Here is a 14,129-nt window from a genome sequence, read left to right on the forward strand (position 1 = left end):
AAACAAGGGCAAGGCTGCACTTGGTAAGGCTTTTTCAGTCTAGATCTCCCATATAGGGCAAGTTGAGATATGAAATAGAGGTTACTGACCCATACATAGGAAATCTCATTCACAGAAAATCTCTGTTTATGAATCTTTTGTGCAATCTGAGGAAAACAATGCACAGCAAAGAACATAAGCTGGCTTTCAAGGATGAATCCTCAGAGAAAATAAATATGATATAAACTGGATAATAATATGTCTAACACTGAATCTCAGTTTCAGAAATTGAGGAATACCACTACCTACAGAAGATCAAGGCATGTGAAGGCGGATTCCTGTTGGTTTATCGTAGATAAGTTATGAATCAATAGATAATAGACCAATGGACCCCAAGAGGAGCAGGCTGTTAATGTGTGCTCAGCCTGTGTCCCCAACAGCAAGCCAGAGAGATAAGAGATAATCGCATTTCATGACTTCACAGTTAAGCCAGTCAACAGGCAGAGTCAGCCACTACAGAGTGTGCCTTTACCACTATAGTGGCGAAAAACAAGAGGGCCACCATGGTAATGTTTTAAGAATGCTAAGACCTGAAATGAAGGTGGAGGATATTAATGCTTCGAGGACAGCTTTGTCTTACTATATGTTGTCATTATCACTAGCTCCGCAACTGTAGTAATTATATATAGACTGTTTGAAAGCTGAATCTGGACTGAGGTGTGTTGAGAATGTTGATTTGCTTGCACTGTGTCATGCATGATTGCCTAGGTCCCAAAATGCAATTGAGTAAGTGCAGATGGAAAGCCATAATCTATAAAGCCACATGAGCGTGAAATAGCTTTTGTTTTTAACAGTCTTGCCTGCTTTAGCTTTAATACTTGTGCCAGGAAAAGTAGGCTTTGAGGTTCGCACTGCAAGTGTTGGTTTTCTATTACAGCAGTAGGTATGCTGCATTTCAGTCACCCTTACACTATGGAAAACATTTCAAGTATCTCATGAATATAAACCACTGAACTCAGTATTCTACTGACAATCAAGCTCCAGATTTAGCAGAATTATTCTCTACAGCTGACACACAGAAAAAGATCCAAAACACAGCATGCTTGATTCACATCCTTTGCTGACTTTGCTTTAATTGTGAGTAAAAAGCGGAGTACGAACGTGCATTCCTCCAGTCCTGTAATGCCGGAGGAGAGAGACTCTTATCTCACATTTAACCATATCTAAAATGCCATGCCAGAAACAGGCCCTCTCTCACCTCTGTTTTATTACAATACGTATACAGCCACAGTTAAAGTGACTAAATTAATAAAAAGTGATCTTAATTAAAGTGTTAAGAATTTGAGTGTACTGAGGGGGGAAAGTGTGCACCCCTGAATTCTGCTTGGACTCTAAGTCTGTGGTTGAATTGCAAGTTATATGAACACAGGGGCATGTGTACTGCGAAGATCAGGGGTGTAAACATCGTTCCTCAATGGCCTAAGTTTAGCCAGGTTTTCAGGGTAACCATCACCTATGTAAATCATTCTCCACTGGATTCTAGGTAAGTAGATTTAGCTAGTGTAGGTATGCTGAAAACCAGTACAGTGCGGCGTTGGATCAGCTTAAGTGCAGACAATAAAGAGGAACGTCCCTTTTAACACAAATTGCGGAACGTCCCTTTTAGCACACATTGCATAAAGGCAATCAGTATAAACCTGCTGTTTTTAGGTCAAGACTATAGCGGCAGCGCACATGCGCTGCTCGCTTTGCAAAGCATGCAGTAATCGGGTATGGAGTAGAAGCTCCGCCCATGTTTTTAATTGGCTCGTGTCATTGTCTTTCATAAAAGCTGCCGTCTGATTGAATATGAGGCTTGTTAGTCCCTCCTTATTTTGGCCATGTCGTCATTTGTACCCTCCCATTGCTACTGGCCCCTTTACTTAAGAGTGTTACACAGTATGTAACATCGTAGTGTCTGTCCCACCACACATATTAGGATGCGCCTGCCAGTATGGCGGGCGCATCCTGGGATTTTCACATTGCGGGCCATGCTGCTAGCTGCATCCTACTTTGGCGGTGGATAATGAGCTTGATGATGGCGGAAGGAACGCCACCACCAGCCCAGCAGTGGCAGTCCTTCCGCCATCATAATGACTCCCTTAGACTGTGAGAACTACTTCTCCCCCCCACCCCCGTTGTCCGTGATGCAATGCAGTAGGTCACGTACATGCGAGTTCTATTGCATTGCAAATGCTTTTTTAACTAGCGCAGCTCGCCTAACTCATTTTATCTTTCTCCCTTCTGAGATGCTTATTATTCATTTTGAATTTAAAGTGCTAGTTATACAGATGATTACGGGTGTGTGGCGCCGACGCCAAGGCTCGAACACTGGTCCCCAGCACCCAAGTCAGTGGCGCTGACTGCTGAACCACAACTGCTCCCTCTGATAGCAGCATTCAGTTCTCTATCCATGCTTGTTAGGTAGGGGATTGCTTCCCACCCTGTCCACTTCAACTTGCCTCAGAGTTAGCGTCCTAGCGGTTCAGAAGCTGTTTTGTTCCTGTTTCTTCCTCTCGTATCTTTTCGTTCACTAAAGGGTCTCCATTTAAGACAGTCCTGCTCGCTACTGGAGCTGCTGCATCCACAAGATTTACTCAACCTGCCCGACTGGTGTGTTGCGTCATGATGAGGGAATGCCTAGCAGCCGCCGCACAGCGCAATAAACAGGCCACACACAGTTAGGTGTCTCGGCGCGAATGCCGTCTCGGGGGCACGCCCCCCTTTATTTAACTCGACGCGTACGCCACCGTCGCGGCGTACGCATAACGTAGTTTACATACGCGCTCTAGCGTCAGACGCTAGAGCGCTAACTGCAACATCCCTCTCCAACTTGGATGATGAAACTCCGACTCGAACTCCCCACTCAGTCACTTACTTGGCAGGCAAAGTCTCTGAGGCGGCTGCTTGGTGGAGGATTCCCTCTCAGCCCATACCTGGTCGTCGCTCGGGTGTTGGCGTCTGGCGGGCAGTCGCGTTCCGCCCGGTCGGCTTCGGAGCTGGGCCCGCCCGGGTCTGTTGTCGACTCGGGCTGGGTCAGAGGTGATGAAAGTTCTCTTTCGGGAATCCTGGCGTCCTCCTCCTCTTCCTCCGCGGTCTCTGGCCGGTGTTCTGTAGCCGAAGGGATTCGCTTGAACCACGAGATGTTACGTGTGGCTGATTCAGCCCCTCTTCGGGCCGTGATCATTGTCCCGTGGCGGCGTTCCACTGTCCAGCTCCAGGGCTCGTACCGTGGCTTGAATTCTCCCCCGGGTCTCCGGGTCTTTATGAGGACATTGTCTCCCGGCCCCAGGGCGCGCTCCCGGCTTCCCCTGGCCCGGCTCGCTTGCTGGTTCCGCCGCTGCAAACGGTGGGGGGCCCGCCCGGGGATTGTGGGTAGGCCATCACGGCGTGTCCCTTTCAGCATGAGGGCCCATGGGGCTTGTCTGGTGGAGCAGTGTGGTGTGCTGCGATACTCCCCAAGGAACCGTTGGATCTCTCGTTCCGGGTCCAGATGTTCGGCGCTGGCTATTCGCAGAACTTTGTTTAGTGTCCGCATGAAGCGTTCGACCTCGCCGTTGGCTTGGGGCCACTGTGGAGTGATCCATCTGTGGCATATGCCTTGATGTGCGAGGAATTCGCGGAATTCATGGCCCTGGAACGGTGGCCCGTTATCGCTCTTCAGTTCTGAGGGGCGCCCGAACATGTGGAACATCTTCTCTAGTGCTGGCCCTACAAACGTGAAGGCTGTGGATGGCAGCGCCTCCACTAGGGGGTATTTGGAGAAGTTGTCCACGACTACCAGCGTTACTCTCCCGTCAGGGAGGGTCCCAAAGTCCACGCTGATTTTGTCCCAGGGGTGTCTCCCGGGCTCTTCAGTCACGATGGGGGCTGGAGGTTCAGGTCGGCTAGTCATCTGACATGCCGGGCAGTTCCTTACGATGTCTTCCACCAATGCGTCCATTCCCGGAAACCACACCTTTTCTCTCATTCTGGCCTTCATCCTCTCCGTTCCTTGATGACCTCTGTGGGCCAGGAGGGTGGCTTGGTGGCGAAGCGCTGCTGGCATGACGATCCTAGCTCCTCTCAGGACTATTCCATCTCTGGTGGCGCTGAGCTCATTCCGTACGCGCCAGATCTGCTGCAGGTCAGCCCTCTCGTCCTCTGTCCACGTGTTGGCAGACTGTAGGAAGTTGGTCCACGACCCCTGTTGGAGGGCTTCCCGGGTTCTGGTCATTACGGTGTCGCGCTCCGCAGCTTGCAAGATCTCTTGGAGTGTCAGTACCTGAGGGCAGGTAAAGGCCGCGATGAAGTGTAGATGCGCTTCAGCCGCGTCTTCTTCGTCCTTCCTGGCTTGTGGGGGCTCTCTAGTGTCCGGGTGTCTGGACAGGAAGTCGGCCGGGTTCTTGGCGCCAGGCCGGTAGGTTATGTTCATATGGTACTGTTGGAGTCCAATGGCCCATCGTTCAATTCGCGGCGGGGGTGTGGTGCTGTCCCTTTAAAAAGGGGTACCAGTGGCTGGTGGTCTGTCACGACCGTGAACGGATGTCCACAGACGTATAGGTGGAAGTGTCGACAGCCCCATCTTATGGCCAACGCCTCCCGCTCGATCTGGGAATACCTTTGTTCGGTTGCTGTGAGTGCTTTGCTCGCATAAGCCAATGTGGCCCACCGCCCTGGCTCTTGTTCCTGTGTGAGGACTGCCCCGAGTCCCACCGGGCTGGCGTCGACTAGTAGCTCCGTCCTTCGTGTGGGGTCGAAGTAGACCAGAGTGGCTTGGTCGAGGAGCGCTGTCTTGATGGCTTGGAACGCGGTGTCTTCCTGGGGCCCCCACTGCCACGGTGCGTCCTTCTTCGTCAGTAGTCTGAGAGGCTCGGCAATCGTCGCTAGGTTCGGAATGAATCGGCCGCAGTACGTGGCCATTCCCAGAAAGCTGCGTACCTCCGAGGCAGATGTGGGTGCTGGGGCGTCCTTGATGGCTTGGGACTTCCGGGGGTCCACCTGAATGCCGTTGTTGGTGAACTTGTACCCGAAGAATTCTATCTGCTGCTGGAATAGCTGGCACTTGTCCTTGTGGAGTGTGACTCCGTAGTCCTTGAGGCGTGTCAGTGTGGCTCTGACTCTCCGATAGTGCTCATCTATGGTAGTGGAGTGGATCAGTATGTCATCACTCACATTCATAACTCCTGGCAGGCCTTGTAGTATGTCCCTGATCGTGTTCTGGAAGATCTCCGCCGCGGACGATATCCCGAAATTGAGCCGCCGGTATCTTCTCAGCCCAAGGTGTGTACTGAAGGTGGTGATGTACCTACTCTCTCTGGCTAGCGTTAGCTGGTGGTAGCCGGCGTTTAAGTCCAACTTGGAAAACCACCGTGCTCCGTTGAGGTCCGCAATGATGTCGTCCATGGTGGGTGTGATGTGTCTCTCCCTCTTGATGGCTTTGTTGGGGAGCCGCATATCAATGCGCACCCGGATCTTGCCTGGTTGGCGGGGCTTTTCCGCGATTACCATTGGGGACACCCATGGGGTGGGGCCAGTGACTGTTTCTATGACCCCTTGTTCTTCCAGTTTCTTGAGTTCTTCTTCCACCAGAGGGCGTAGATGAAAGGGGATCCGTCTGTGCTTCAGTGCCGTGGGTGTGATAGAGTGGTCGATGTGGAGTCTGACCGGCGGGCGCTTGATTTTCCCCAGGCCCGTGAACAGTTCCGGGAACTGGTCCAGCAGGTTGGCCGTTTGATTATCTTGAACTTTCCGGATGAACACTAGGAGTCCTAGGTCCTCGGCGGCGTGTCCACTTAGGAGCGTATCTACCTCTTGGTTGATGATGTGTACATCAATGGTGATCTCGGCGTCCTCTGTTCCCACCGGTACTGTCATTTTTCCCAGAAGGGGTAGTGGGATGTCGCTGCCATATGCATATATGCGGGCCTTCGATGCCTTGAGTTCTGGCTTCGGTCGGAGTCAGTTGTACTGCTGCACCCCCATGACGGTGACTGATGCTCCCGTGTCGATCACCGCGTTCACCTTTGACCCTGCGACCCTGACGTCGCACCGGGGTTGTGGTCGTCTTGTGCTTTTTAGGGCTCTGGTGAACGAGATCACGTATGTCTCCTCTCCATCATCAGACTCCGAGTCGTCCTCCTGCAGGGCTCGCGTGTGTCTGGGTTCAGCGTCAGTGCGTGAGGAGAGGGACAGTTGGGATAGCTGTCTCACCATGCCTTTCGCAGGCCTCTTGCCCCTGTGATCCTTGCGCGGGGCGTGCTTCCGGCAGACGGAGGCAAAGTGGTTCAGGGTGCCACAGCTGGTGCACGTTTTACCTTTCGCAGGGCACGTCTTGCCTTGGTGTTCTTCGTACCCGCAGTAGTCACACTGCGCTGGGGGCGACCTCCTGGGTGTTGGTCGGCGCGTCTTTTCGCGCGTCCTCACTGCGTCTGCGCGCTCTGTCTTGACGGTCACTCCTGGCCCCGTGCCTCGTGTGAGCGCTTGTTCCATCTCCTCCGCACGTGCGTCGGACAGGTCGTGGGACCGTGCCAGCACCAGAATGTCAGCCATCGGGATGTTTGGTTGGCGGAGGATGAGGCTCCGCAGCTTCTTACTTCGGATGCCATAGATGAGCTGTGCCCTGATCTCTTCTTTTGCTCGGTCACCAACCAGGTGAGTGTCCGCGAGCACCCTCAGCCGTGCATGAAAGGCATCCACTGACTCCCCCTCTTTCTGCTTCGCCTGACGCATCTTGAAGTTCTCGAAATCTGGGTTCATTTGGGGGTCAAAGTGAGTGTTGAGGGCCGTCACGGCCGCGTCGTAGTCGTCCGCATTACCGGTGTTGGGAAGGTGCTTAAACAACAGGTAGACTTCCTCCCCCGCGTAGTGAAGAAGGAGCGAGCGCTTCACCGCCCCGTCCGTCTCCCGAGAACCGATGAAGTAGTTGTTGAGCCTGCCGATCCACGTCTGCCAGCGTGGGACGGCCGTGGCGGGGTCAGCCGTCTCGCTGAAGGGTGGCAGGACACCGGTCGGAGGGTGAAACGGGTGGGCAGGCGCCTGGGCTCCGTCATCTCCCATGGTGCGGCAGTGAAGGCGTGGCGCTGGGATGCAGGGCAGCTGCTAGAGGACCAGCGTGGCGAAGGGCAGACGAGGGCTACGTGGAGGTATGCCTAGGCGACTTCGGGGCCTCTGGAGGGCTGGCGCAGAGGATGTGGCACGAGGCACCAGGAGGGGCGCAACGTTGAGGCGAGACCAGCGGGAATCTTCATCCACGGTTGCAGGCATTAGTGGTTGGTGCACAAACGCTCACCGTGTGAGTGCAGTGAAGTCCAGGCCCTAACAGCAGCAGCTGAATACACAGTCACGTGTTGACCCTGGCTCGAGCGAGCAGCGTGACAGGCCGGAGGGAGCTCGGGCGAGGCCGGAGCAGAATCGCGGGACTGCCACGATCCTAGGAGCACGAGGCAGCGCTTGTTGCGGTACACGCGGCAGGTCCGGCCGCCTCGTCGCCAATGTTGCGTCGTGATGAGGGAATGCCTAGCAGCCGCCGCGCAGAGCAATAAACAGGCCACACACAGTTAGGTGTCTCGGCGCGAATGCCGTCTCGGGGGCACGCCCCCCTTTATTTAACTCGACGCGTACGCCACCGTCGCGGCGTACGCATAACGTAGTTTACATACGCGCTCTAGCGTCGGACGCTAGAGCGCTAACTGCAACATGGTGCTGCCAAACGCAGGCTCGGATTCCTTCTTCTCTGTGCTTCAGGAGTAGTGACAGAGCAGAGCAGATGGGAGCGAGCATGCTTGTTACCTGCTCCTACTGGTGGCACCCGCGTTTATAAATACCCATTAAATCCGGGCAGGGAAGGCCGCTGTTGTGTACTTGATTAACAAACTGTCACAAAAAGCTTTCGAACTGTCAGTGGAAGCTGCGGGTGGACTGTGTGCTGACTGAGGTGTAGAGTCGGTTAAACATTTTGATACCCTATTTGCTGAGGTGCGCATGCGTACAATGATATACATGCGTAAGGAAATGTGTTTTGGGAAACCAGTATTTTTCAACACCACCCCTCCCGCCTCCCCCCCCCCCCCTTCCTTCATATGGCTATGAGAAGTGAGAGGCTTGTAAATAATTCCACCAAATGAACTTCAGCCTTGCGCCTTTTTATTCTGGGACGCACGATTTAATGCTGGAATGCAGAGATGTTATACAAATAAAGAAAACGAAACATTAGATGAAGAAGAAACTACATGCAGTGAGGAGCGAGACTTGCGAATACAAAATAATTATACAACTGTGAAAAAAAACAAAAAGATGCACAAGATTCAGAGAATGAAAGACGACTAATAAAACCAGGAGAGGGAAAGAATGTTGTACTGACCTTCATTAAGAGACAGATATAGCCATGGCCACTGGAAACATGCAGCAAAGTTCGAGTTTGCGCTATATACAGTTTGCACTATATACAAAAAAAGTGGGCCTTCCACTATGTGCAAACACGTCACTTTTGATCCGTTTGAACTAGAAGCAAATGTTTTTTTTTGGGAAGATCTACAGTTTGTACAGCAGATGAGCAACGTAAGTGCTATTCATTAAAACACAAGCACCGGCTGGATTGTGTCACACAAGCCTCGGGTTGCCATCACTGTGTTTTTTTTTTTATTAGCTTGACCTGTATTTTAAGGTACAAAAGTTTGCAAAATTGCTAAAACCGTTTCCCCCTTAATCAGTACAACATTTCTGAATATTAAAAAGAAATTACTTTAACATGTATTCTACAGCTGCATTAATGATCCCAGACTGCTGATAAAAAAAACAGTGACAGTAAACAAATGTTAAACAAGCTCTTGCAATGCAGTAGGTCTCGCAATCGTGAGATTTTGAGCTGTTGGCATTGTACATTCGATACCACTTTTTTCAACCCAACAAAACAATTACACAACACACCACATACATCCAATCCACATGACAGAATTCTGCATCATGCCACATAATTCAACAGCACACAACATAATTAAACTCCACAAAATACCACTCCACCACACAAAGTGCCATTCCACATAATTACATCCTGACACACAATCCCACTCCACATAATTACAGTACACTCAATACCACATAATTACTATCAACATATTTCCATTACACACTATGCCACATAATTCCACTACACAAATCCACTCCATACAATTCCACCACACACAATTCCACAACTAACAATTCCAAGGCACATAAATCCACTCCACACCACATACATTCGCTCCAATCAAAAATACCTCTAACTCTAACAAATGCGAGACCAATTTGCATTGCAAATGATTGTTTCGCTTGGCCTCCACCTATACTTTACTGCATTTCAGAAATATTACAGATGACATCCTCGCAAGAGTTTCAATCTGCTGCATTTGGTTATTGAGGGATGCAAATTCATGCATTGCCTTTCTACTCACAGCAACCTACAAGAGAAACCTTTCAAATCAAAAAGCTGCTATGGCTAACTCTCCAAACTGCAGCAAACATCATCCAATTATCAGCTTCTGATGCAGCTCTAAGGTTTACTGGATTGTGAACCTGTGGTTGGGTTGAAGAATTAAAATTTTATGTCAGCATACCTCCATCCTCATTTATCCAGTGAAGGAAAAGATTCATGGTTCCAACTTCCGTGATTTGATGGTCATCCCCGTACAGCCACAATACTTGCTGACATCCTGCGTCAATAGCCTCATTCTGGGCGAAAATGGAGGCACCATAATTCCTTTAAGAAAAAAAATGTTCTTTATCATTCTAAAATGCTTTACATCTATTAGGGTCAGATTAATAACTCAAATTAAACTGTGCCAGATTTTCAAGAAATTATTGTAACTATAGAGCATGGACTATATCATTAACTCAGTAACAGCACAACTTAGAAACAATGACCGGAGTTGTCGTACCTGCTTCTCAGCTGCGAAATTCAGAGCACATGTTCTAACTCATGGAGTTACCGACTTCAGCCCTGATTATGAGCTAGGCGTTGTGGTAATTACTGCATGGTGGGGTAAATAGAGCATGACTAACAAATCATCTGATCACGAGTTAAACAAGCATTGGCATAGCCAATAGGTCTCAACTTTGGGACAGTATACGTGTTTAGCCACACAGCATAATATCCTTGGTGTAACGGAATCGACAAATCCCAAGGTTATGAGCTAGAAAGAAGCCGCCACGCACTGTCAGTACTCCATTCACAATAGTTTACCACAGAGACAATAATAGAGCTTGTTAATAAGACACTCGGTCCAGATTAAAGAATATCCTTTGTTTTATGTAGGTTGTGCGCAGGAGAAACAGCTTACGCAAAGCGAATAAAAGCACCCCCCCAAGCAAAGTCATTGTATGCAAAAAGAAGTTGGGGAGCTGCTCCGTATTGTTGTAGAGGGAGAAGTAGGGGAATGGGATGGGTTTACGAAGTCAGTTCCAAGAATCCGAGTGGAGCGGTCCTGGTAGGAGAAAGACTTAATGGTTTGAAAAGAAAATATCCATAACACTCACTTGATCTCAAGAGCAAAAGAGCATCTTTAATATACAATACTGTGTGGGGCAAGCATTACAAGTGTATTTTACCCGAAACTTCAGTCTGGGTAAATACCTGAAATATTCGAATTTCTTAAAATACAAAATGCATAATTTCAATATATTTAGCAATTACGGATGTGTCAGTGCCGCACCACTGCACTTTACGGTTGATTAACTGGACAGCCAGAAAGAAAACTGTACAACACAGAGCATTGGAAAGTTTAGAACCCCCACCCCCCTCCATTACTTGATGAGCACATTTCACAATCTCAAGAAGCTGTCAGTCATCCGACAAGAACCATTTCTCAACCCCACACAACAAGCAAACAAAACATTAACACGAGCAGAAGCAAACAAAACAAAACAAAACACGAGCTGTGAAAAATAATGAAGAGTGGGTGGCTGCAAACCCTTTTGTTTATCAATAGGTACAAGTAATCAAAACACGAACAGAGCCAAACAAAACAAAACATGAGCAGTGAAAAAGAAAAAAGCGTTGGCGGTTACAAACCTTTTTTTTTAATCAGTCGGGTAGGCCGTAATGTAAATGCCGTCCTAAACATGTAGCGCGGCGTCAGGAGGAGTGTTTCACCAGTGGAGGGCTTGGTGAAGCTTCAGTAGATGCGAAAGAGGGAGGCATCTCGCAGAGAGTGCACATCAGATATTCTGAAATGGAGGGACGACTAGGAGGAACCCAGAGTGCAAAGCAATGGCTTTAATAAAACATTGAACTTGTGGTAGCAAAAGCGGGTCAGCCATAACTTCAAAAGCACTTCCAAAACTTCAAAAGCTCTTCCAAACAAGCACGCGCGCGCTGAAAGTTAAAAACAAGGAATGCGCCTGAGAGAGAGGGGGAGCAGGAGATGATCCCAGGAGTGGTGCGTGCACGCGCAGTCTTCTCATTTTCAAGCACTGCACTTGTGCTTGTGGTGCAACGCTGCGCGCTCCTGCAAGGTGGATGCCGCCACAAGCATGAGTGTGTGCTTGAAAATGACCAGAGCGACAGCTAAAGATCCTCATAAGCAGCGCATGCGCGCTGCGTAGGCGAGACCTAAAAAAAGCATATGTGCACAAGAGCTTAATATAGCACGTCTGTAGTTCACATGCGCTATTTAAGGCATGCGCTATTTAAGGCATGCGCTATTTACCACATAAAAAATAACGCATGTGATTAATAAGACCCAATTACAAGTATGAGAGGGCATTAAAACAGGTGGAGAATACCATCTTAAAATACCTCCAGTCAAAAGCAGGTGACAAAAATTCATGAAAGTGTTAAGAAAAAAGATTTTTTTACATGCACTGTTTGAGTTGAAAATATTATCATATCACACACACCTGCACACAGGGCCAGACCTACATTAACAGACAGGGACAGGTGAAACTCTCACAGGTTGATTGCACCAGCTCACACTTCCAATCTACAGTCCCCTGAAATGGATGCAGCACTGTTACGCCACTATATCATGATATGCCAGATCCATGTTTTGCTACAACTAACCACATAGCATGAGGGTGCAAACCAGACCGCCAATCAATTACCTTAATTGGTGCAGCAACATAGGATAGGAGCCGGGATTGACTGAGTAAGGTTGACACCCATAAACACGAGTCAGCTTGAGATCCAGAGGATACAGAGGCTCAATATAGGCACTATGCAAATCATATATTCATAATTACAGATACTATGGTGACCAACATGGGAGTAACTGCCACCCCCCCTTCCTGAAAATGTTAGAAGCACTAGAATTATCTTCAACAGGCACCACACAGCAAACAGCAGGATTGGTGGGTAGCATTTCTCAGTCAACCATTAGCAAAATAATCTGAGAGTGAGTGAGCAGCATATACAGTTCCTCTTGGACACCCACACAGCTAGCGCCAGCAAAGCAAACATCTGTGCTACAGCAGGATTTCCTGATATCCATGGGCCAATTGGCTGCACTCATGTACATGTGGTGACCTCAGGTAGACAGGAACAAGTGTGTTGAAACCGTAAAATTAAACACTATTTATCTGCAAATGCTGTGTGATGTGGATCAGAGTAAACTGAACTGGAGGGTAAAGAGCTCTGTACGAAACCACAATGCTATGATGCTGACAGGAAGCAACATTAGTCATAATGTAATAACACATCACCCTTAAGGTACTGGTTAGACAAATCAACCATTCCTTATCTATATACAAGTCAGCAGTACCATTAGAGCCCGTATGATATATATACATGGATCAAGATGAATATGTGAAACACATTACATCAACCACTCTTCACAACGATGATTCTCAGTCAAGCCAACTTTTTAACAACCACATGTACTTCCATTACAACTCTCATGACTGTTAACTTGGATTTCTCCGACCTCAAGACCTTCTTTCATATCTATACTCCAAACATGTTGAGGATGGTCATAATTGGTACTTCCCACAGCTTGAGCTAGAGCTGAGGTATAGAGGTATCACCAGTTGCCAAACTTTAGTGCATGTGCTTGGTCACTTGCTTAAGTAACTAGAATTACAAGGGTTAGAACCTGTTTTTAGTGTTCTCAATATCATGTCGATATGTTAATTCAGCATTGATTTTGGCGATTAGTTCCGTCAACCAGCATGCTTTTCTTAGATTTGATGGCATCTTCAGCATGAAATGGCACAATAGACAGTCATGGTATCTTACCACCTCTTTGGCCAGGACCTTCCACTCAGGATCCATAAACTTGCACTTCTTTTCCCTGCCTGGGTCCATGATGGAAATGTTTGGCAAGTTTCTACTTGTGATGACTGAGTGATATCAGAGGATGACAGTGGATCTGTTTGTCTTGTTTCAAGTTGCTTTGTCCAAACAAAACCAATGTCTGCACACTCCCACATAGGAAGGAGTTATTGATGTACTTCTGAGGTGACCTAAGGTACTTTTAAGAGTTGTTCTGGGTCTTTCTGTTCACTAGGGTTTAATTCCATTCTCCATGAACGTTGAATGCCAGAAAATGGCTGCTTCCTGAGGTTTTGTAGTTGTGCTATTCATCGGATTAAGTATTGAGCATATGCGCTAAATAGCACACATTCAGTATTTAACACCTGCGCTAAATAACGATTCCACGGTGTATGGTAATAACTCATAATCAGTGTTATTTAACATGTGTTATTTACCGAACCCCGTGGTATCGATATTTAACCTATGTGCAAGTTTGGTGGTATTTACCACCAACCTTGTTATCAAGGTTTAATTGTATGTGCTGAAGACAATACACATTCTTATAAAATAGGCACATAGATCCTTTCTGCACAGACAAACTCATGCTCCAGTCGTTTGAATGCTGGTACCTGCATTGCTCTTAAAATAAAATAAAAATCTTGTATATTTACAAATAAAATATCTAAGTAGACTTCTGTAGTCTCTGAAAAGGATATCTGGATAGAAAGGAGTATTTTACTTATCCTGAAAGGATCTATTCATAGCTTGTAGTGCTACAGATTCACATTGCTATGAACACTTATGCCAACTACTGTTGAGCCCGATCTCCGCAAGTTGGTTTTCTCTAGGAAGGATTATGGTCAATGTCAAGCATCTTATCCTCTCCTCCTCAAGTATTGTGCATGTT

The 14,129-nt window shown here is 48.1% G+C and overlaps 1 protein-coding gene across 2 annotated transcripts in view; it reads right to left on the bottom strand.

Moving 5' to 3' along the window:
• Positions 1 to 14,129, bottom strand: part of BCAT1 (branched chain amino acid transaminase 1) — a 410,432-nt gene that overhangs the window by 92,527 nt on the left and 303,776 nt on the right. For both annotated transcript variants that reach the window (XM_085652755.1, XM_085652754.1), the window contains exon 7: positions 9,591 to 9,733. In XM_085652755.1, the coding sequence (XP_085508881.1) occupies positions 9,591 to 9,733 (143 nt within the window). The remainder of the gene's footprint in view (positions 1 to 9,590; positions 9,734 to 14,129) is intronic.

This window comes from Triturus cristatus, chromosome 4_1, assembly GCF_964204655.1.
Source record: "Triturus cristatus chromosome 4_1, aTriCri1.1, whole genome shotgun sequence".
In the NCBI taxonomy this organism is placed as follows: Eukaryota; Metazoa; Chordata; class Amphibia; order Caudata; family Salamandridae; genus Triturus; species Triturus cristatus.